At 36.0% G+C, this 24,555-nt stretch overlaps 1 protein-coding gene and 1 non-coding gene across 2 annotated transcripts; both read left to right on the top strand.

Moving 5' to 3' along the window:
* The first annotated feature begins 18,523 nt into the window (after positions 1 to 18,523).
* LOC112700506 (small nucleolar RNA R71) lies at positions 18,524 to 18,631 on the top strand. Its single transcript, XR_003153414.1, has one exon. It is a non-coding gene; the product is annotated as a small nucleolar RNA R71 (small nucleolar RNA).
* Positions 18,632 to 22,539: 3,908 nt separating this feature from the next.
* Positions 22,540 to 23,277, top strand: LOC140173660 (uncharacterized). The gene has a single exon (XM_072198164.1). The coding sequence runs from the start codon at positions 22,540 to 22,542 to the stop codon at positions 23,275 to 23,277; it is 738 nt and encodes a 245-aa protein (XP_072054265.1).
* The last annotated feature ends 1,278 nt before the right edge of the window (positions 23,278 to 24,555 follow it).

Here is a 24,555-nt window from a genome sequence, read left to right as displayed (position 1 = left end):
AAATGCCGAGAGTGGCTTTGTTTTAAAAAAAAAGGGACTCACTTTGAGTAAATTGGCTTATGAGCCTGAGATGATTTGAGAAACGAGATTTCTAAAGCCAAGGCTGAAAAGAGTTGAAACTTGATTTCAAAGTGAAATGAATTGAGAAAATGATTTATGGCTTAAATGCCGATTTCATGAATTTGATGATTTTGAATGTGGAAGTGCTATTTTGTTGTGAGCTGGAATGGCTTTGAATGATATGAATATTGGCTGGTTCTGGATTGAATCGTGAGCCGGAATGGCTGTGTGTGATTATTAATATTGGCTGGTTCTGGACTGAACCGTGAGCCGGATGGCTGAGATGGATGTTGATCCATGGATGAGAATGAATGCATGTATATGCTGAATTATTGATAATTGTGATTTGCACTTCCACTATCTGAGATACGAGTTTCCCTGGGTAGTAGCAGTGGCTAGCCACCACGTGCTCCAGGTTGAGACTTGATACTCTGTTGACCCTATGTCGTAGGTGTGGCCGGGCACTGTGAAAGTCCCGGATGAGCTCGCCCCCGAAATATTCACCAGTGAGGGTGATGGATATGGATCATGTTTATGATCAAGTTTATGATGAGTATAACTCGAGTTGGGGATGCGCGACAGAGGGACAGTCCAATGGTTAGCTACCAGGACTTGTCGGGTTGGCTCTATAACCAACAGATGATATCATCAGCCACTAGGGACAGGCATGCATCATATGCATCTATGTGACATTGTTTAGGTATGCATATTGTACTTGGTTTGCCTATGTGATTAACTGCTAATTGTTCTACTTGCAATAACTGTTTGTTTGTGTTTGTATCTTCCTACTTGTGTTTGCATCTGGAACTCTGTTGGATTGTGGTGGATTGGTTGTGGTTGGATTGTTTGGGCCTAGGGTCGTGGTTGAATGAGATGGACCGATGGTTGATTTCAGTTTTGTGGTTCTGGTTTGGAATAAGATATGAAAGGTTATTTTGGTTCAGTATAGATAAATCTTTTTGAAATGCTTTGATGTTTTGAGAATTGAACAGTTCCTCTTTCAGAAAAGATTTCTGACTTTACTTTTATTGTAAACTGTTGTTTTTGAAAAGAGGCATAAGATGGTTTTTAATCACTGGTACGGTTTATCTTCATGTATCCTATTACAGTAATTCCCAAAAAACCCTCTACTGAGAACCCTTTCGAGGATGATGTTCTCACCCCCTACATTTTTTCCCTTTCAGGATTTGGGCGCAGAAGTTATGAAGAGTTTAATTATTTGTTATTGAGATGCCCTGTATTGTATTAGATTATTATTTTTGTACCCTCACCTTTATCTTGATATATTCTGTGAGAGGGATAGGAATTGTACTGGATAATGTTTGTAATATAATTTATATATATGTATGTATATATATATGGATGTACTCTTTATGAGTTTCTGTAAGTTGTATGGTATGTATGGACGTACGTTGTATGGAGAAAGTATATTTTGGGAATGGTATTGCTGTTTAAAGTTTTTAAACAGGCTCATATTCTATATTAAATAGTATAAGTGTCGTCGTAATGGCCGAGCTATCAGAGTTGCGCAGCCGGAAGCGTGAGCTTTGGTAGTTAGGGTGTTACATTATGGTATCAGAGCAATCCTTCCTGTAGAGCCTGAGGAATGGACCAACTATGCTTCAGTTGCATACTCTGAGCATTTGTCATGTATTAGGTCTTGTCGAATGACGAGAATTAGAGCTTTATGTACATGACGGTCTATTGATTAACGATGTTAGTCTTGCATTGCATAATTCTTGGTATTAAGTTTGGCCGGCTTAATACTAGTGAATTTTGTATATGAAAGCACTAATAAGTTATCATAGATGAAATCCGAGTTTTGAGTAAAGCGAATCGCGGGTTCTGGGAACGTTGAAAACTTTTCTCGAGGCTGCTCAGTTATGTGTCTTGAATTCTGTTCGAGTCGACCTATTCTTTCGTATCCTGACTTGAAGTTCTTGGTTACTAATCCTTTTGAAAAGTAGCTTGATTTTTCAACTTTATTCCTCCATTCATATGCATTCCTGTTTGAACTTAATTGCATATGCTTGTTTGGAATCCTTGTTGCATCTATCTTCCTCGGTTTGAGTTTTTCTTGATTCACGTATTCTTTGATATAGCTTTGAACTTGTCATGATGCGCTGTGCCTTTTAACTCTGAGATTCTGAGTCCATTATTAGAGGAATTATTGATTCAGTTTTTCTCTTATTTGACAGTGAGTACAGCCAATTGAGATTTTATAAAAATTGCTGTTGATTAGGTATATACTTTTCTATATATGAAACTTTGAAGATTTCTTACACAGTTTGACAACTATTTATTTATAATACCTCGCTTGTACTTTTACTGGTTTATGGAACTGCATTTACTTTAAAATTACAATTTGACTTTCTAGTAATTTTACTATAGTTCCAATGCACATTTTCATTTGATTATGTATTTGGATATTTTTCAAAATTTTGGAAAGAAAGAATTTTTCATTTTTATCCCCGTTGAGTTTCGTTTGATAAACTTTACTTAATTCATTTTGAATTGAGTTTGATTCAGCATGCTATAGGGTTTATGCCATTATTGTTCTTTTGAAAATGTTGGACTCATATCTTTCTTCTTATGAACGGACTCGTTTCTTCTTAAGCTTTTCACCTCTATGAATGTCATACGTGATTCTGTTTTTAACTAATCTTTTACATCTTGTGAAATTATCATTAATCTTGGTTTGTCCTTTCTTGTGAATCTCATCCGTATGTGAGTCAGTTTGATTTGTTTCAAATTAGTGCATTGTTTATTCTCTCATTTTCTCTACAAGAGTTTTTAGTTAAACATTTATCCTTGAGAAATTACTAATGATTGAGTTGTCTTTTCCTTATGACTTTTGTATTCTTTTGGATCAATTGAAAGCTTGTTTGATGACTCATGTCTAGTGAATCTTGTTTGAACTACTTTGGTTTAAGATCCTTTCTTGTATGGCTTGACTCCTTTTCAAGTACATCCTAATATCCTTGAATATCCTTTTGAAATGGTGATTTCAACTATACTTTTGGAGTCTTGTTTTGAATTTTTAAAGAAGTTTTGAATTCTCTTTGAAGAAATTCTAAGCTGAATCTATTCCCTGTTACTTGATTGAGAGTGAAACCATTATTCGATTTTGACGAAATTGTTTTTAAAGTTGGCATGCGCTATTTTAAATGAGGTTTTGAAAAGTTTCCTTGTTTAGTGGAAACCGATTCGTTTGTAACGCACCACTTATTTCCTTTACCAAATTGTAAACAAATTTTTACTTCGGAGTTTTTTTTCTAAAAAGAGTTTAACTTCCTCTTTTGTACTTGCTATAAATGTTATACACGCTTGTTTGAATATGAAATTTTGAGAATTATGAACAAGCATTTGATTACTTCTGAGTTTTTATGAACTGCTTTTGGTTAAGTTGTGCATCTGATTATCTTTCTAAAATATTTGAGAAAATATTTTAGCTCTTAGTCAAAGTTGTGTGCATTTTGTTTTTGGAACTCTACATAATCTACTTCAACATGAAATTGTATTGAAGTAAAGCCACGTTTATGCTTTTGTTACTCTCTTGAAGGATGTTTGTTGTTTAACTTCTCTTTCAGACTGCGAAGTGATATTTTTATAAGTTTTCGATTCTTTTAAGAACAATGTATTCGAAAGTATAGTAATTATGCTCTTGAGTTCTGTGAGCTTGGCTTGGGTCTGAGATATTCTTTTCTGCAACCTCATACTTCTTCAACTCATCTTGAAATTGTTTCAAACTAATGCGCTGATTCTCCTTCCTATTGATCCTATTGAATTTCCTTGATCCAAGGGTTATCTTGAAGTTGTCAATTGAATTGAGTCTAGCAAAATTCATTGCTTGAGTGTCCTTGTTTATTTGGAATTGGATACATTCTCTCAAATCTTTGAGTACTATCCTTGACATTTGACTCTCCTTTTTAAATCTTGTATCCTTCTGAGTAGACTCGAGAATTGTTTTGATATCACGTGCGACTTGTAGACGTAGTAACGCGATACGTTAGTTCTTTAAGACGTGATGTGTATACGGAAGTTGAAGCGGTAGGTGTACAACGTTTTGGGTTGTGGTGTTTTGTTCCTTGCGGACGGGTTTGCGATCGTTGGGCTTATGATCGAAATTGGGGTTTGTAAAGTGCTTGATGGAGTTGGAAAGTTGAAACTTTGAGGTTGATATGAGATTAGTGTGCGGAGGTTAAGCACGTCGTTTTAACTCCATCCTGTTTTATAGCCTTTGATGCTTTGCCCTTCTATCACATGATTTACCCATGCTAACTTTTGCATTGAGCCTACCTTGTAACGTTTGCTTTGCAATCACACTCCTACCTCTACATCCGTAAGCTCATGACAACCAAAGTATTTGAAAACTATATATATGCTTATATTTTGAGATATTTTTGCCTCTTCCTTAAATGTGTTTAAGAGTGAGCTGTTATGAATTTTCTTTCGTTTTGTATCAATTTTCGAGGGCAAAAATTTTTATAAGGTGGGTAGGATGTAAGACCCAGAATCTTTGAAAAGTCTTTTTATGATCAAGTCTCAAATCATATAGTTATTTATAGCCTTAATTTCAGAAATTATTTTATTAAAGATAATTAAGGCAAGTTTTGATTTATTGAATTTGAGATAAGTTATGATTATTATCCAATTCTATAATTATTGGATTATTTTCTATATTTAAAGTATAAGGTTGATAGTTATGAAATAATAAGGATTTTATATGATTTGGATTAGATAAGTAATATTTTAAATATTATTACTGCTATTTTGGAAAATAAAGAAATTAAGTATATTATTTCTAATTTTTAGATTTGGGCATTTTATTGAAAATAATTTGTGAAATTGATGAGCAAGTAGTATTTTCTATATACCTCTAGTGTTGGATTTAATTTGGGGTTTCAATTACCATATTATTCCCAACTATATTTGAAATTACCAAAGTGCCCTAACCCTAGGTTTAAAAAAAATGAAACCCTAACCCAGCGACCCGTTACCCAACCCGGTTCCCTTTTCCCCTATACCCAGCTGCAGCCGAAATCCCTTTCTTTCCCCCCAAAACAGCAGCAAACACACAAACCCCTCCAATGGAAACGGAACAGAGAGAGAGGCGCTGAGTGGCGGATGAGGAGAGGAGGAGGGAAGCTCGTCGCGCCGCGCGCTGGGCGCCACCATTGCCGCCGCATCGCCGCCAGAACTGCGCGAGTGACAGAGGGCAGCTCACCGCGTCGCGCCACCTCTGCAGTCCATGCCGGCCTGGAACCACCACCAACGCGTCTTGCCGACGCCACCCACACTCGAGGAGGAGAGAGATCGAGTAGAGGGAGGCGCAAAGAGGGAGTGGGAGTTGCGAAGCCAGCTGCGTCCTCATCGCCGGAAAGAGGAATCCGTTGCTGTGACGCTGCTACTGCCGTGGCTATCGCGGTGTTCATCGCGTCTTTGGCCGCCGTCGGCAAGGTCCGATCAGAGAGAAGCTTGAGAGACAGGGAGATCGACGGGACGGAGTGGATGAGCCGCGTCGGCGCCGTTGGGGTCTCACCGCCGCCGTCCCCATGGTGGCTGGTGTCGTCGTCGGAGAAGGCCACCAGAGTTGCTGTCTGCCTCTGCCTCGGGGTCCTGCAAGCTGCCGGAGCCCACTGCCGCCAGAGCTGCCGAGAACCACCGTTGTGGCTGCCGCTGGGATTGTAAACGGAAGGAGGAGCTGCTGTTTTCGTTACAGCCACTCCCAGAGGAGAAGTCAACCGCGCCGCCGTGCCGAGTCGCCGGAGAACTCTTCCGGTAAGGGTTTTAATTTACGGTTTCTGTCCTTTTTGGATTTTGGAAAGAGTATTGACACTGCGTGGTTGTACAACTACTATTATCAGAAATTTGGGCCGCCGCCATTATTCAGAATTTATTAACGGAGCCGCTACCGAGTCGATTTGGAGTTTCGGCTGTTTCGTTTTGTTAATTTAGTGAGTATCTCTATTTCGAAATCCTCGCGTTAGTATTCTGTTGTGTACAGTTAATGAATACGAGTTTTGATAACGTGGGGTCGAGTCCTGATTATTGTATGTTGCGATTAGTGTTGCTATGGTTATTGCGAACGTGACTGGGAGCTGAGGTTTTGGTTGCCGTCAGTTCGGGATGAGGCGGAAAGGACTCTATGAGACGTTTGGATTATGGAATTGCGTTTTGAGGTAGAGGCACTTTCCAAAAACTATATTTTATATGCCGGAATTATTACATATGGGTACTGATGTGAGATAATGTATTTGGTGATTGTATAAGCCTTATGTGATGTTGATTACCCTGGATGAATGTAATTATATGTTTGAATGGATTATTATTTGGTTCTGATGAACGAACTGTTGTATGGTTTTGTGAAACATAATGCCGTCCAAGTTGATTCTTTAGAGATTTGAAATATGAGTTTAATCCGTTGAGGATTGGTTTGAATTGAGTCAATTATTTTGATGATGTGAAAGATAGAATACTCTTGAAATTCAGCCTGGGTTGCTTTAATTAATTTTGGTTTTGATAAATGATTTATTGCTGAACCGATTCTTTAAAGCTTTGGAAATGAGTTAAATCGGTTGATATTGAGTTGATTTGAAATGGTTTTCTTGAGATATGCCACTGAGGCAACTGTTGGATTTAGCTTGCTTTGAATTGATTTCTGGTTTTGAACTGTTGAAAAGGAATGAGAAACGGTTTAGTTGGGACCCGAACCGGGTGGCAAAAGTCCAAGTTTTAGGGGAGGTGCTGCCAAAATTTCTACAAAATCCTAGTCTTGTTTGAAAAGTTATTTAGAAAGGATTGGATTTGAGAAGCTGTATCATTTGATTTAATAAGAGAATAATTATATTTTTTTGCTTAATTTATTTAGCGAACTTTATGCCTTGAGTTTGACTTATTTAGAAATGAACAATTTTTACCGTTTGAATTACTGAAGGAAAGAATGATGCTCTAATATTGATTTCAATATAAAAAGGAGCTTTTAGTGATTTCAAAGGAATCTAGACTTTTGATTGAGTAATTAAGTTTGAAGCATTTTAGAAGAGTTAGAAAAATGGGTTCCAAAAAGAAACCTGAAAGTGGTTTGATTCAAATGAACCGGTTCCGTTCAAATGAGTTGATTTTTGGACCGGGTTGGAACTTGTGATTTATGTATGGTCGGTTTCATAATAAATTCCGTTTTATTTACTTGAACCGAGAATCTGTGACTTTAAGGGTTACAATGAATTTTAAGGAATTGATATAGGTTGACCTTCCCTAAAGACTTGGGACTCTGCCGAGAAATTTTGTTATAAAATCCCATTGTTAGGTGGGTGATTTTGAATACTTTGAAATAAATCTTTACCTTTCCATGGTTCTGGAAGTTTTGGAAAGAAAATGCCGAGAGTGGCTTTGTTTTAAAAAAAAAAGGGACTCACTTTGAGTAAATTGGCTTATGAGCCTGAGATGATTTGAGAAACGAGATTTCTAAAGCCAAGGCTGAAAAGAGTTGAAACTTGATTTCAAAGTGAAATGAATTGAGAAAATGATTTATGGCTTAAATGCCGATTTCATGAATTTGATGATTTTGAATGTGGAAGTGCTGTTTTGTTGTGAGCCGGAATGGCTTTGAATGATATGAATATTGGCTGATTCTGGATTGAACCGTGAGCCAGAATGGCTGTGTGTGATTATTAATATTGGCTGGTTCTGGACTGAACCGTGAGCCGGATGGCTGAGATGGATGTTGATCCATGGATGAGAATGAATGCATGTATATGCTGAATTATTGATAATTTTGATTTGCACTTCCACTATATGAGATGCGAGTTTCCCTGGGTAGTAGCAGTGGCTAGCCACCACGTGCTCCAGGTTGAGACTTGATACTCTGTTGACCCTATGTCGTAAGTGTGGCCGGGCACTGTGAAAGTCCCGGATGAGCTCGCCCCCGAAATATTCACCAGTGAGGGTGATGGATATGGATCATGTTTATGATCAAGTTTATGATGAGTATAACTCGAGTTGGGGATGCGCGACAGAGGTACAGTCCAATGGTTAGCTACCAGGACTTGTCGGGTTGGCTCTATAACCAACAGATGATATCATCAGCCACTAGGGACTGGCATGCATCATATGCATCTATGTGACATTGTTTGGGTATGCATATTGTACTTGGTTTGCCTATGTGATTAACTGCTAATTGTTCTACTTGCAATAACTGTTTGTTTGTGTTTGTATCTTCCTACTTGTGTTTTCATCTGGAACTCTGTTGGATTGTGGTGGATTGGTTGTGGTTGGATTGTTTGGGCCTAGGGCCGTGGTTGAATGAGATGGACCGATGGTTGATTTCAGTTTTGTGGTTCTGGTTTGGAATAAGATATGAAAGGTTATTTTGGTTCAGTATAGATAAATCTTTTTGAAATGCTTTGATGTTTTGAGAATTGAACAGTTCCTCTTTCAGAAAAGATTTCTGACTTTACTCTTATTGTAAACTGTTATTTTTGAAAAGAGGCATAAGATGGTTATTAATCACTGGTACGGTTTATCTTCATGTATCCTATTACAGTAATTCCCAAAAAACCCTCTACTGAGAACCCTTTCGAGGATGATGTTCTCACCCCCTACATTTTTCCCCTTTCAGGATTTGGGCGCAGAAGTTATGAAGAGTTTAATTATTTGTTATTGAGATGCCCTGTATTGTATTAGATTATTATTTTTGTACCCTCACCTTTATCTTGATATATTCTGTGAGAGGGATAGGAATTGTACTGGATAATGTTTGTAATATTATTTATATATATGTATGTATATATATATGGATGTACTCTTTATGAGTTTCTGTAAGTTGTATGGTATGTATGGACGTACGTTGTATGGCGAAAGTATATTTTGGGAATGGTATTGCGGTTTAAAGTTTTTAAACAGGCTCATATTCTATATTAAATAGTATAAGTGTCGTCGTAATGTCCGAGCTATCAGAGTTGCGCAGCCGGAAGCGTGAGCTTTGGTAGTTAAGGTGTTACATTATGTAAGTTTTATTTTTTTATTTTAAATAAATTTTTTAAGTGTCGATTAGTCTTCTATTGATTAGTGTTTTTATTTTATTTTGTTCAACTTCTTTGCAAATTTACTTTTTTACGGTTCAGATGTTATAAATTTATTAGCTTAATAATTAAAAATAAATAATATTTATATAATTGTTAAATATTTGAAAAAAAATAAGACTATTATGCACTCTCTAAAAGTGTCATTACTTCATAATACATTATGTTTTATATAAGTTTCATATATTTTATGTAAGTTTCATTTTCTTTTATCAGATAGATCAAAATTTATTAATTTGGATACTAATTTTTTTTATTCACTTAATTTAATTATTCAAAAAATTATTTTATTATTTATAAAATAAATTTAAAAATTACATGTCACGAAAAATATGCAATACTACCTTTTAGAAGTATAGTATTATTATTATTATTGTTATTATTATTATTATTATTATTATTATTATTATTATTACTATTATTATTGTTGTTGTTGTTTTTGTTATTGTTGTTGTTGAAACATATCATAGTATTTAATTTTTAATACGTAATCCAATTTTTAATATTTAAATTTTAAATGACTAAAATTATTTTATATTGAATATTTTTTCCTTAACTAATTTTTTTTGTTATACGTTATTAAAAAAATGTGATTTATTAATCACTTCTAAATTCAAATTTAAAAATTGTTGTGCATGAGTGTATATTTTTAATTAATTATTTAATAATATATAATATAAAAATTAGTTTGCTTAAGACAACTATATTTAAATTGGTTTGGCTTATATATATATATATATCCCTTTTAATTAGATTATTAATTTGTGAATTAAAAGTTACTGTTAATATAATTTTACATATTTAAAAATTAAGTTTTTTACTTTTTAAGTAAAAAATAATACCTCAAATTAATCAATAAATAATCAGTATTGTAAGTTAATGTATATTTAAAATTTAACTTCAAGATAAGTATTAAAATTTGAAAATTTGTATTCGTAGCTTATTATTGCGGAAAAAGTACATTGTAGATAAGTGATTTAACAACGATAATGTATCTCACTCCAATCACACAATCTAAGGTTGCAAGGTTAAGATGAAGGATAATTTTGGCAAGAAAACGAAAAAGACTTGATGATAATGAGTCTGCTTCTTTTTGTGTTTCTGGTAAGCGTTATTGTGAAACTTTTTTAATTTCTATTTTTTTATGAGAAATACAGTTTAAACTATCATCATTGTTGAGAATATTAGTAAAGTAGTTTGTACTATACATGATTTTTTAAATTCATATTTTATAAGCTATAAATTACATAAAAACTATGCAATCTTCAAATCTTCATGTTCTATTTAGGTTAATTAATTATTTAATATTATTTAAGATATACTCTGTCATAATTTAAAATACTAATACTATTTAATCTAAATTAATACATAAAATTCTATACTAATTGGGAAAATATAAAATTTGATGCTTTTGTGTAGATCTATTTGACTCGATTTAAATAAATTGAAAATTTAAAATTATATTTAAATTTAGAGTTTTATTTATTATTTAAATTGAATACTATTTATTTTTAAGTCATGACTGGGTATATTTTAAATAATATGACACAGATACTCATTAATTTAGTTTAATAATTTAAAAAATAATTCAATAAAACTAAACCAATACAAAAAAATTTTAACTACGAAAGTATACTACTAAAATTGTATAAAATCAAATATGAGATTAATTAATTGAATAATTATTATTTGTGTTTCATTTATTTTTTTTGACTTAACAGTGTTGAAGAACAACAATAATACAAATTTTGACGTACACAAAAATGTGCATCATATTTCCTACTACCTTCCTTCAATCCTTCTTACTCCTTTTCGTGGCAAGCTGTATGTAGGGCATCACCGTTGTCAATGGCTACATCCCATCCTCTCAGTGAAAATGGTCCAAATGCTCTTGTCATAGCACGGCTAATCATCTGTCGGTTCTCGATCATGTCGGAATAGAATCCATTGATTCTTTTGCGTCTGTCACTACGCCCAACAATCGCGAGTTTGAAGCTCGTCACAGTCATTCAATCCCTGAATCCTACTCGGAATACCACAGACAAGGTTTAGACTTTCTAGATTCTCAAGAATGGCCACCAATAATTCTAGCTTATACCACGAAGATTCTGGTTAAGGAATCCAAGAGATATTCACTCTAGCTTTTGCTTGTAGAACGGAAGTGGTTGTCAGACACAAGTTCATAGGGACGGATGATGATGAGTGTCACAGATCATCACATCCATCAGGTTGAAGTACGAATAATATCTTAGAATAAGAATAAGCTTGAATTGAATAAAAGATAGTAGTAATTGCATTAAAACTTGAGGTACATCAGAGCTCTACACCCTTAATCTATGGTGTGTAGAAATTCCACTGTTGAAAATACATAAGTGATGGTCCAGGCATGGCCGAATGGCCAGCCCCCAAATGTGATCAAAGGTATAAAATCCCAGATGTCTAATACAATAGTAAAATGTCCTATTTATACTAGACTAGCTACTAGGGTTTACAAAAATAAGTCTAAGTGCAGAAATCCACTTCCGGGGCCCACTTTGGTGTGTGCTTGGGCTAAGGTTGAGCTTTACACGTGCAAAGGCTTCTCTTGGAGTTAAACGCCAAGTTGTAACGTGTTTTTGGTGTTTAACTCTGGTTTGTGACGTGTTTCTGGCGTTTTACTCCAGAATGCAGCATGGAACTGCCGTTGAACGCTAGTTTGCGTCATCTAAGCTCAAATAAAGTATGAACTATTATATATTTCTGAAAAGGTCTTGATGTCTACTTTCCAATGCCGTTGAGAGCGTGCCATTTGGAGTTCTGTAACTCCAAAAAATCAATTTCATGTACAGGGAGGTCAGAATCCAACATCATCAGCAGTCCTTTGTCAGCCTGAATCAGATTTTTGCTCAGGTCCCTTAATTTCAGCCAGAAAATACTTGAAATCACAGAAAAACACACAAACTCATAGTAAATTTTGCATAAATTTTACCTAAAAATAATGCCAAAAGCGTATAAATTATCCGCTCATCACAACACCAAACTTAAATTGTTGCTTGTCCCCAAGCAACTGAAAATCAATTAGGATAAAAAGAGGAGAATATACTATAAATTCCAAAATATCAGTGAAGATTAGTTCTAATTAGATGAGCGAGACTTGTAGCTTTTTGCTTCTGAACAGTTTTGGCATCTCACTTTATCCTTTGAAGTTTAGAATGATTGGCATCTCTAGGAATTCAGAGTTCATATAGTGTTATTGATTCTCCTAGTTAAGTATGTTGATTCTTGAACACAGCTACGTTTATGAGTCTTGGTCGTGGCCCTAAGCACTTTGTTTTCCAGTATTACAACCGGATACGTAAATGCCACAAACACATGACTGGGTGAACCTTTTCAGATTGTGACTCAGCTTTGCTAGAGTCCCCAGTTAGAAGTGTCCAGAGCTCTTAAGCACACTCTTTTTGTTTTGGATCACGAATTTAACCACTCAATCTCAAGCTTTTCACTTGGACTTGCATGCCACAAGCACATGGTTAGGGACAGCTTGATTTAGCCACTTAGGCCTGGATTTTGTTTCCTTGGGCCCTCCTATTCATTGATGCTCAAAGCCTTGGATCCTTTTTACCCTTGCCTTTTGGTTTTAAGGGCTATTGGCTTTTTCTGCTTGCTTTTTCTTTTTCTTTCTCTTTTTTTTTCGCACTTCTCTTTTTTTCTCAAGCTTCTTTTTCACTGCTTTTTCTTGCTTCAAGAATCAAATTTATGATTTTTCAGATTATTAATAACATTTTTCCTTGTTCATCATTCTTTCAAGAGCCAACAATTTTAACATTCATAAACAACAATATAAAAAATATGCACTGTTCAAGCATTCATTCAGAAAACAAAAAGTATTGTCACCACATCAATATAATTAAACCAATTTCAAGGATGAATTCAAAACTCATGTACTTCTTGTTCTTTTGTATTAGAAACATTTTTCATTTAAGAAAGGTGAAGGATTCATGGAATTATTCATAGCCTTAAGACATAGACACTAGACACTAATGATCATGTAACAAAGACACAAACATAAACAAGCATATAGCATAAAAACCGAAAAATAGAGAAATAAGAACAAGGAATGAGTCCACCTTAGTGATGGTGACATCTTCTTCTTGAAGGACCAATGATGTCCTTGAGCTCTTCTATGTCTCTTCCTTGCCTTTGTTGCTCCTTTTTCATTGCTCTTTGATCTTCTCTAATCTCATGGAGAATGATGGAGTGCTCTTGGTGTTCTACCCTTAATTGGTTCATATCATGACTCAATCCTTCTAGAAAAGTGTTGAGTTGTTCCCAATAGTTATTTGGAGGAAAGTGCATCCCTTGAGGCATCTCAGGAATTTCTTGATGATGAGCTTCCTCATGCGTCTCTTGAGATCCATAGACGGACTCTCTTGTTTACTCCATCCTCTTCTTAGTGATGGGCTTGTCCTCTTCAATGAAGGTGTCTCCTTCTATGACAACTCCAGCTGAGTAGCATAGATGGCAAATAAGATGAGGAAAAGCTAGCATTGCCATGGTGGAGGACTTTTCGGCTACTTTGTAGAATTCAAGAGAGATGACTTCATGAACTTCTACTTCCTCTCCAATCATGATGCTATGGATCATGATGGCCCGATCCACAGTCACTTCAGATCGGTTGCTAGTGGGGATGATGGAGCGTTGGATGAACTCCAACCATCCTCTAGCCACAGGCTTAAGGTCCAGTCTTCTCAATTGAACCAGCTTGTCTTTTGAGTCTCTTTTCCATTGAGCTCCTTCCACACATATGTCCGTAAGGACTTGGTCCAACCTTTGATCAAAATTGACCCTTCTAGTGTAGGGGTGTGCATCTTCTTAGCTTGCATCATAGGCAAATTGAACGCCAACCTTTCATTTTCCGGACTAAAATCTAAGTATTTTCCCCGAACCATTGTAAGATAATTCTTTGGATTCAGGTTCATACTTTGATCATGGTTCCTAGTGATCCATGCATTGGCATAGAACTCTTGGACCATTAAGATTCTGACTTGTTGAATGGGGTTGGTCAGAACTTCCCAACCTCTTCTTTGGATCTCATGTCGGATCTCCGGATACTCATTTTTCTTGAGCATGAAAGGGACCTCAGGGATCACCTTCTTCTTGGCCACAACTTCATAGAAGTGGTCTTGATGGACCTTTGAGATGAATCTCTCCATCTCCCATGACTCGGAGGTGAAAGCTTTTGTCTTCCCTTTCCTCTTTCTAGAGGTTTCTCCGGCCTTAGGTGCCATAGATAGTTATGGAAAAACAAAAAGCTATGCTTTTACCACACCAAACTTAGAATGTTGCTCGTCCTCGAGCAAAGAAAGGAAAGAATAGAAGAAGAAGAAGACATGAAGGAGAGGGAGATGGGTGTGTATTCGGCTAAGGGGGAGAAGAGAGGGTTGTGTTGTGTGAAAATGAAGAAGGATAGAGGGGTTTATATAGTGGAGGGAGAGGGTAGTAGGTTCGGTCATTAGGGTGGGTTTGGATGGGAAAGGGATTTTGAATTTGAAGGTATGTGGGGTTTATGGGGAAGAGTGGATGGATGTGGGTGGTGAAGGGTTTTTGGGGAAGAGTGTTATTGGATTGTGTGATGAAGAGAGAAGGTGAGTTGAGGTAGGTAGGGATCCTGTGGGGTCCACAGATCTTGAGGTGTCAAGGATTTATCATCCATGCACCAATGAGGCGTGTAAAATGCCCTCTGCATGCAATCTTGGCGTTCAATGCCATATTGATGCTTGTTTCTGGCGTTGAATGCCAGCTCTATGCTTGTTTTGTGCATTCAACGCCAATCTGCGGTATTTTTCTGGCATTAAATGCCAGTTCCATGCTTGTTTCTGGCGTTTAACGCCAGCTTTCCTTAGGGTGCAATCCTGGCATTTGAGCACCAGACTGCTGCTTGTTTCTAGCGTTCAGCACCAGATTCATGCTCTGTTATGGTATTGAACGCCAGCCAGATGCTCCTTACTGGCGTTTAAATGCCAGTAAGCTCTTCCTCTAGGATGTGCTGTTTCTTCTGCTGTTTTTTATTCTGTTTTTTAATTTTAGTAATTGTTTTGTGACTCCACATGATCATGAACCTAATAAAACATAAAAGAACAATAAAAAATATGGATAAATAAAAATTGGGTTGCCTCCCAATAAGCGCTTCTTTAATGTCAATAGCTTGATAGTGAGCTCTCATGGAGCCTCACAAATCCTCAGAGCATTGTTGGGACTTCCCAACACCAAACTTAGGATTTGAATGTGGGGGTTCAATACCAAACTTAGAGTTTGGTTGTGGCCTCCTAACACCAAACTTAAAGTTTGATTGTGGGGGCTCTATTTGACTCTGTATTGAGAGAAGCTTTTCATGCTTCCTCTCCATGGTTACAGAGGAAGATCCTTGAGCTTTAAACACAAGGTAGTCCTCATTCAATTGAAAGACTAGTTCACCTCTGTCAACATCAATCACAGCTCCTGCTGTGGCTAGGAAGGGTCTTCCAAAGATGATGGATTCATCCTTATGACGTGGCGAAAATTGGCAAGTTAAGAAATTATTAATAGAAATACGTTACAAGTACAGTCCTTAATCAGCCGAAAATCTGCTTATCAATTTAAAAAGGGTTGTCACAAAGATTAAAATTAAAATACTGGGAGTATGAATCCCAGGTCGTCTCCCAACGAGTTGTAGAGAGATGTGCTATTTTATCAATCAGGTGTTTTCAAAAATGGTTGAATTAATAAACAGGAAATTAAAATAGAGAATTTAATTAATTCTAAATAAAAGCCTTAACTGGGAGTAGATTAGTTGGAAGCCCTATTCTTGTTGAAGTACTCTCAAGAGTAATTGATAATTGAAGATTTCTCTATTTAGTTACCCCTTGCTAGGTAAGGGAGAGTCAAACACGTTGGAATGTTGTTTCTGTTCACAATCCCAATCCGCTCATTGAAAAGGATTAATGTCTGTAAATAGAGGGCATTCCAACAATGAACCCAATTATAATTATCCTTTCAAGCATCCCAACTTAAGGGTTCCTTTCAATAAACTCCCCATCAAGTTATGGAACTACTCGCTCATTGTGAATGTAGAACTCATAAAATATAAAAAGGAATTAAAGGAAGACATGATAAATAAAAGATGAAAAGGGATTAAATAAAAATATTATTCTATATTAATAACTTGTGAAAACAATCCAATGTCAACTCTAGAGAGAATAATGATATGGAAGAATAAGTAAAAAGTAAATAGCAAAGTATAATGACTAGTACCGGAGGTAGCCTCTTCTCAAAAGCTAAAAAGTAAAATCCTCCAAAAATCCTAATTATGAATGTCAAGTGATAAAAACCTAGGGGAGGAGCCAATTCAGATCTAAAACTAAAAATTATGTGGAATGAATTGTTCTCCTCTATTTCTGCATGTTCCCTGGCTCTAGTCTGTGTTTCTGGGCCGAAAACTGGGTTGAAATCCAGCCCAGAAACTCTGCCAGTGACTTTTGAAATTCTGCAGATTGCGCATGCCACACGGTCGCGTCATTCATGCGGACGTGTCATTCGGCGTTTTGCTTTCCCACGTGGGCGCATCGTCCATGCCTCCGCGTCACTTATGCTTTTCCAATCCGCGCGGTCACGTGAGCCATGCGGCCGCGTCACTGCGATTTCCTCTCTTTCGCGCGGTCGTGTGAGCCATGCGGCCGCGTCACTTCTCGCTGGTCATCTCCTTAATTTCTTGTATTCCTTCCATTTTTGGAAACTTCTTTTCCAATCTCCAATTCATTCATGCCCTATAAAGCCTGAAACACTTAACACGCAGATCACAGCATCGAATGGGATAAAGGAGAAAAAATACCTAATTAAAAGTCTCTAGGAAGTAAGTTTTTAATCATGTAATAATTTTAGGAAGGAAATATAAATGCATGCTAATTATATGAATAAGTGGGTAAAGATCATGATAAAACCACACAATTAAACACATTATAAACCATAAAATAATGGTTTATCACCTTATCCTTCCTAGTGTCTAAGATTATGAAATCAGCAGGGATGTAAAGGCCTTTAACCTTCACTAACACATCCTCTACCATTCCATAAGCTTGACTTATTGACTTGTCTGCCATCTCTAATGAGAATGTGGCAGCCTGTACCTCAAAGATCCCTAGTTTCTCCATTACAGAGAGTGGCATAAGATTTATGCCTGACCCCAAGTTACACAGAGCCTTCTCAAAGGTCATGGTGCCTATGGTACAGGGTATTAAGAATTTACCAGGATCTTGTTTCTTTTGAGGTAAAGTTTGCTGAACTGATGTATCTAGTTCACTAATGAGCAAGGGAGGTGCATCTTCCCAAGTCTCGTTACCAAATAACTTGGCATTCAGCTTCATGATAGCTCCTAGATATTGAGCAACTTGCTCTCCTGTTACATCTTCATCCTCTTCAGGGGAGGAATAGTTTTCAGAGCTCATGAATGGTAGAAGGAGGTTTAATGAAATTTCTATGGTCTCTATATGAGACTCAGATTCCTCTAGGTCCTCAATAGAGAACTCCTTCTTGTCTTGGAGACGTCCCATGAGGTCTTCCTCATTGGGATTCACGTCCTCCCCTTCCTCTTTAGGTTCGGCCATTTTAATTATGTCAATGGCCTTGCACTCTCTTTTTGGATTCTCTTTAGTATTTCTTGGGAGAGTACTAGGAGGAGTTTCAGTAATTTTCTTACTCAGCTGGCCCACTTGTACCTCCAAATTTCAGATGGATGACCTTGTTTCAATCATGAAACTTAAAGTGGCCTTAGATAGATCAGAGACTACGTTTGCTAAGCTAGAGGAGCTCTGCTCAGAATTTTCTATTTGTTGCTGAGAAAATGATGGAAAAGGCTTGCTATTGCTGAGCCTGTTTCTTCCACCATTGTTAAAGCCTTGTTGGGACTTTTGTTGATCCTTCCATGAGAAGTTTGGATAATTTCTCCATGTAGAATTATAGGTGTTTCCATAAGGTTCACCCATGTAATTGACCTCTGCCACTGCTGGGTTTTCAGGATCATAAGCTTCTTCTTCAGAAGATGTCTCTTTAGTACTGTTGGATGCATTTTGCCATCCATTCAGACTTTGAGAAATCATGTTGACTTGCTGAGTCAAAATTTTGTTCTGAGCCAATATGGCATTCAGAGCATCAATTTCAAGAACTCCCTTCCTCTGAGGCGTCCCATTACTCACAGAATTCCTCTCAGAAGTGTACATGAATTGGTTATTTACAACCATGTCAATAAGTTCTTAAGCTTCTGCAGGCGTTTTCTTTAGGTGAATGGATCCACCTGCAGAATGGTCCAGTGACATCTTAGAGAACTCAGATAGACCATAATAGAATATATCCAAAATGGTCTACTCTGAAAGCATGTCATACGGACACCTTTTGGTCATCTGCTTGTATCTTTCCCAAGCTTCATAGAGGGATTCACCATCTTTTTATTTGAAGGTCTGAACATCCACTCTAAGCTTGCTCAGCTTTTGAGGAGAAAAGAACTTAGCCAAGAAGGCCGTGACCAGCTTATCCCAAGAGTCCAGGCTATCTTTAGGTTGTGAGTCCAACCAAGTTCTAGCTCTGTCTCTTACAGTAAAAGGGAAAAGCATGAGCCTGTAGACTTCAGGATCTACTCCATTAGTCTTAACAGTATCACAGATCTGCAAGAATTCAGTTAAAAACTGGTAGGGATCTTCTGATGGAAGTCCATGGAACTTGCAGTTCTGTTGCAGTAGAGCAACTAGTTTAGGTTTCAGCTCAAAATTGTTTGCTCCAATGACAGGGATTGAGATGCTTCTTCCATCAAATTTGGAAGTAGGTGTAGTATAATCACCAAGCATCCTCCTTGCATTATTATTTTCGGCTGCCATCTCCTCTTCCTTTTTAAAAATTTCTGTAAGGTTGTCTCTGGATTGTTGTAATTTAGCTTCTCTTAGTTTCCTTTTTAGAGTCCTTTCAGGTTCAAGATCTGCTTCAACAAGAATATTCTTGTCCTTGCTCCTGCTCATATGAAAAAGAAGGGAACCGAAAATAATAATAGAGATTCTCTTTACCACAGTAGAGAGATTCCTTTTTGTTAGTAGAAGAAGAAAAGAATATAAAGAAGAAAAAGGTAAGAATCCAAACACAAGGGGGGAAGAGTGAGTTCGAATTCTTGAGTAGAAGAGACGTGTTAGTAGATAAATAAATAGATAGAAGAAGATGAGAGAGAGGAGTTTTCGAAAATTATTTTGGAAATCAGCTTAGTGATTTTCGAAAATTAAGAGAAGAAATAAAATTAAAATTAAAATTTGAAACAATTAGTTAATTAAGAAAATTTTGAAAAAGAGGGAGGTAACTTTTGAAAATTAGAGAGAAGAAAGTAGTTAGGTAGTTTTGAAAAAGATAAGAAACAAACAAAAAGTCAATTAGTTAGTTGAAAAAGATTTGAAAATCAATTTTTAAAAAGATAAGAAGTTATGAAAGATATTTTGAAATCAAATTTTGAAAAGATATGATTGAAAAAGATATTTTGGAAAAGATTTGATTTTTAAAACTAAAATTGATTACTTGACTAAAAAGAAACTAAAAGATATGATTCTAGAATTTAAAAATTGAACCTTTCTTAACAAGAAAGTAACAAACTTCAAATTTTTGAATCAATCACATTAATTATTAGTAAAGTTTTCGAAAATCATAAAATAAAGACAAGAAAAAAGATTTTAAAAAAATATTTTTAAATTTTCGAAAATCATAAGATAAAAATGAAAAATATTTGATTTTTGAAAAAGATTTTGAAAAGATAATATTTTTAAAATTGAAAATTTGACTTGACTTATAAGAAATAGCTAAGTTTTTGAAAATTTTTGACTAAGTCAACTCAAATTTTTGAAATTTATGAGAGAAATATATTTTTTTATTTTTGAATTTTTTATGATGAGAGAGAAAACACAAATTTGACCCAAAACATGAAAATTTTGGATCAAAACCAATGATGCATGCAAGAACACTATGAATGTCAAGATGAACACCAAGAACACTTTGAAGATCAAGATGAACATCAAGAGTTATTTTTGAAAATTTTCAAGAAAAGAAAAACATGCAAGACACCAAACTTAGAAATTTTCAATGCTTAGACACTATGAATGCAAAAATGCACATGAAAAACAACACAAAACGCAAAACAAGAAAATTGGAAGATCAAACAAGAAGACTTATCAAGAACAACTTGAAGATCATGAAGAACACATGCATGAATTTTCGAAAAAATGCAAAGGTTTTTAAAACATGCAATTGACACCAAACTTAAAAATTGACTCAAGACTCAAACAAGAAACACAAAATATTTTTGGTTTTTATGATTTTATTGTTTTTTTTGGATTTTTCGAAAATTAATTTTTTAGAAAAACGAAAAAGAGAAAAATTTTTTTTGAAAGATTTTTTAAAACTTTTTGAAAAGAAAATTACCTAATCTGAGAAACAAGATGAACCGTCAGTTGTCCAAACTCGAACAATCCCCGACAATGGCGCCAAAAACTTGCTGCACAAAATTGTGATCATCAACAATGGCGCCAGAAACTTGGTAGCGCTCTCAAACGTGAATCACACTTTGTCACAACTTCGCACAACTAACCAGCAAGTGCACTGGGTCGTCCAAGTAATAAACCTTACATGAGTAAGGGTCGATCCCACGGAGATTGTTGGTATGAAGCAAGTTATGGTCATCTTGTAAATCTCAGTTAGGCGGATTCAAATGGTTATAAAGGTTTTTGAAATTAATAATAAATAAAGCATAAAATAAAGACAGAGATACTTATGTAAATCATTGGTGGGAATTTCAGATAAGTGTATGGAGATGCTTTGTCCCTGTTGAATCTCTGCTTTCCTACTACCTTCCTTCAATCCTTCTTACTCCTTTCCATGGCAAGCTGTATGTAGGGCATCACCGTTGTCAATGGCTTATCGCATCCTCTCAGTGAAAATGGTCCAAATGCTCTTGTCACAGCACGGCTAATCATCTGTCGGTTCTCGATCATGTCGGAATAGAATCCATTGATTCTTTTGCGTCTGTCACTACGTCCAACAATCGCGAGTTTGAAGCTCGTCACAGTCATTCAATCCCTGAATCCTACTCGGAATACCACAGACAAAGTTTAGACTTTTTGGATTCTCAAGAATGGCCGCCAATAATTCTAGATTATACCACGAAGATTCTAGTTAAGGAATCCAAGAGATATTCACTCTAGCTTTTGCTTGTAGAACGGAAGTGGTTATCAGGCACGCGTTCATAGGGACGGATGATGATGAGTGTCACGGATCATCACATCCATCAGGTTGAAGTACGAGTAATATCTTAGAATAAGAATAAGCTTGAATTGAATAAAAGATAGTAGTAATTGCATTAAAACTTGAGGTACAACAGAGCTCCACACCCTTATTCTATGGTGTGTAGAAACTCCACCGTTGAAAATACATAAGTGATGGTCCAGGCATGGCCGAATGGCCAGCCCCCAAATGTGATCAAAAGTGTAAAATCCCAGATGTCTAATACAATAGTAAAATGTCCTATTTATACTAGACTAGCTATTAGGGTTTACAGAAATAAGTCTAACTGCAGAAATCCATTTCTGGGCCCACTTTGGTGTGTGCTTGGGCTGAGTTTGAGCTTTACACATGCAGAGGCTTCTCTTGGAGTTAAATGCCAAGTTGTAACGTGTTTTTGGCATTTAACTCTGGTTTGTGACGTGTTTCTAGCATTTTACTCCAGAATGCAGCATGGAACTGGCGTTGAACGCCAGTTTGCGTCGTCTAAACTTGAATAAAGTATAGATAATTATATATTGCCGGAAAGCTCTGGATGTCTACTTTTGAAAGCCGTTGAGAGCGCGGCATTTGAAGTTTTGTAGCTCCAAAAAATCCATTTCGAGTGTAGGAAGGTCAGAATCCAACAGCATCAGTAGTCCTTTGTCAGCCTGAATCAGATTTTTGCTCAGGTCCCTCAATTTCAGCCAGAAAATACCTGAAATCACAGAAAAACACACAAACTCATAGTAAAGTCCAGAAATGTGATTTTTGCATAAAAAACTAATGAAAACATCCCTAAAAGTAGCTAGATCCTACTAAAAACTACCTAAAAATAATGCCAAAAAGCGTATAAATTATCCGCTCATCAATCGTCTTGATATATTGTGTCGAGTTTTCAAGATCAAGCTTGATTTTTTGATTGATGACCTAAAAGAGGGAAAAAATCTTTGGCAAAATTTTGGGATGTAAGTATGTGTTTATGCAACGCTTTATTAAAATCTTATGTTGTAATGCTTTGCTCATTTGTCTTTTTTAATTTTCAGACATTTGCACTGTAGAGTTTCAAAAGAGAGGGCTTCCGCATGCACATATCCTTTTATTCATGAGTAACGAATTGAAGCTACAAACACCAGATGACATAGACAAACATATAACAGTTGAGATGGTACATGGTCCATGTGGTCCGTACAACAAGAATTCACCTTGCATGAAGAATGGATCATGTTCAAAGTTCTATATTAAAGAGTTTAGACAGCGAACACTCATTGATGAAGCCGAATTTCCCAAATATAGGCGTACTGATAACGGTCGAACAGTGAAGAAAAAGGAATGTGTACTAGACAATAAGTTCATTGTTCCATATAATCCAGAATTGTTGCTCAAGTTCGGGTGCCACATAAATGTGGAATACACATGCCAAACAAGTTCTATTAAGTATCTGTTTAAGTATGTACACAAGGATAATGACCGCATAATAGTTACTCTATACAACACTGGTGATCCATCAAAAGCCACACAAGTTGTTGACAAAATTAGGAATTACTACGATTGTAGGTACATTTCAGCATGTGAGGCAGTCTGGCGTCTATTTGGATACAAAATCCAAGAGAAAAAACCATTTGTGCTTAAACTTTCATTCCATTTGGAGGATGAGCAACCTGTGGTTTATGGTGAAACTTCTAATGTGAATGATATCGTCGAAAGAGCAATATCTCATAAGTCCATGTTTTTGGGATGGATGGCGGCAAACATGTCATATCCCTATGCTCAAAGTCTGATTTATGCTGAGTTTCCAACCAAGTTTGTTTGGAAGGACGATTCTTCAAAGTGGTTTCCTTGAAAGAAAGGCTTCGCAATTGGAAGGTTGACTTATGTACCTGCAGGTAATGACGAGTTTATATTCAATTTTGATCTTACTTATTTAATGGTTTAAATTTAAAATCTTAACAGCCTGTACCCCACATCCATTTTATTCGATTTATCTACAATAGAAAATAAATGTTCAAATAACTTTCAACAGTTATAATCTGTAGATTATACAATTTTTTATTTTTCTATATTTTTTAGGAAAATTATTCTTATGCAGATGTGTAGCTATATAATAATTAAAATAGCGTAGCTTAATCCATTTAACAACGTAAAAGTGGGATTTTAACCAAGGTTTTTTGCAGTAAATACCAAAGAATATTACCAACGACTTCTCTTGAATACTCAAAGAGGATGTATAAGTTTTCGAGATATAAGAACAGTAGGAGGAACAATTTATGCTACATATAGAGATGCATGCTTCGCCCTTGGACTCTTGCAAGATGACAAAGAATTCATTGATGCAATTAAGGAAGCAAGCTCATGGGCCTCAGGATCATATGTTACAAGGTTATTTGTCATTCTATTAACATCCAACAATATCTCAAGACCAGAACATGTCTGGGATAGATGTTGGCATGAACTCTCAGATGATATTTTGTATCGATAGAGAGCCGTGATGAACATGAGGGGTGAGTTTTTATTAATTACAATGATAAAAGTTCTTCCTTATTGATCATTTTTAGTTTGATTGAATTTTTACAGTATCGTATAATATGCAGAGTTAACAATGTCAGATGATGAGATTAAGCAGTTGTGCTTAATGGATATAGACAATATTTTACATTCCTATGGTAAAACCTTGAAAGACTATCCTTATATGCCTTTTAGCAACTGAAGTTGATAGTTCTTTGTTAACCGAAAGGGTTATTAGGGAAGATCTAAACTTTAACAGGGATGATTTAAAGAAAAATGCCTTAGACATGTTAGCCATCGCAACACCTGAGTAGAGATATGCATTCGATAAAATTGTTACTGCTGTGTGTTGTGATGAAGGGGTTTTTTCTTTGTGTATGGTCCTGGGGGTACTGGAAAAACATTTCTCTTGAACCTTATGTCTGCTGAGATTTGCTCAAGGGGTGATATAGTGTTAAATGTTACTTCGAGTAGTATTGCATCTTTACTTCTTCCCAATGGAAGAACGGTACACTCAAGGTTCAAAATACCACTGAATATAACTGAGGATTTTGTATGTAACATCAAACCTGGTTCCCCTCAAGCAATGTTGCTGTTGAAAGCCAAACTTATAATT

This window comes from Arachis hypogaea, chromosome 6 (genome assembly GCF_003086295.3).
Source record: "Arachis hypogaea cultivar Tifrunner chromosome 6, arahy.Tifrunner.gnm2.J5K5, whole genome shotgun sequence".
NCBI lineage: Eukaryota > Viridiplantae > Streptophyta > Magnoliopsida > Fabales > Fabaceae > Arachis > Arachis hypogaea.
This window is presented reverse-complemented; position numbering and strand designations above follow the sequence as displayed.

Coding starts and splice junctions, on each gene's coding strand:
- LOC140173660 (XM_072198164.1), top strand. CDS start 22,540: ATGAGTAACGAATTGAAGCTACAAACACCAGATGACATAGACAAACAT.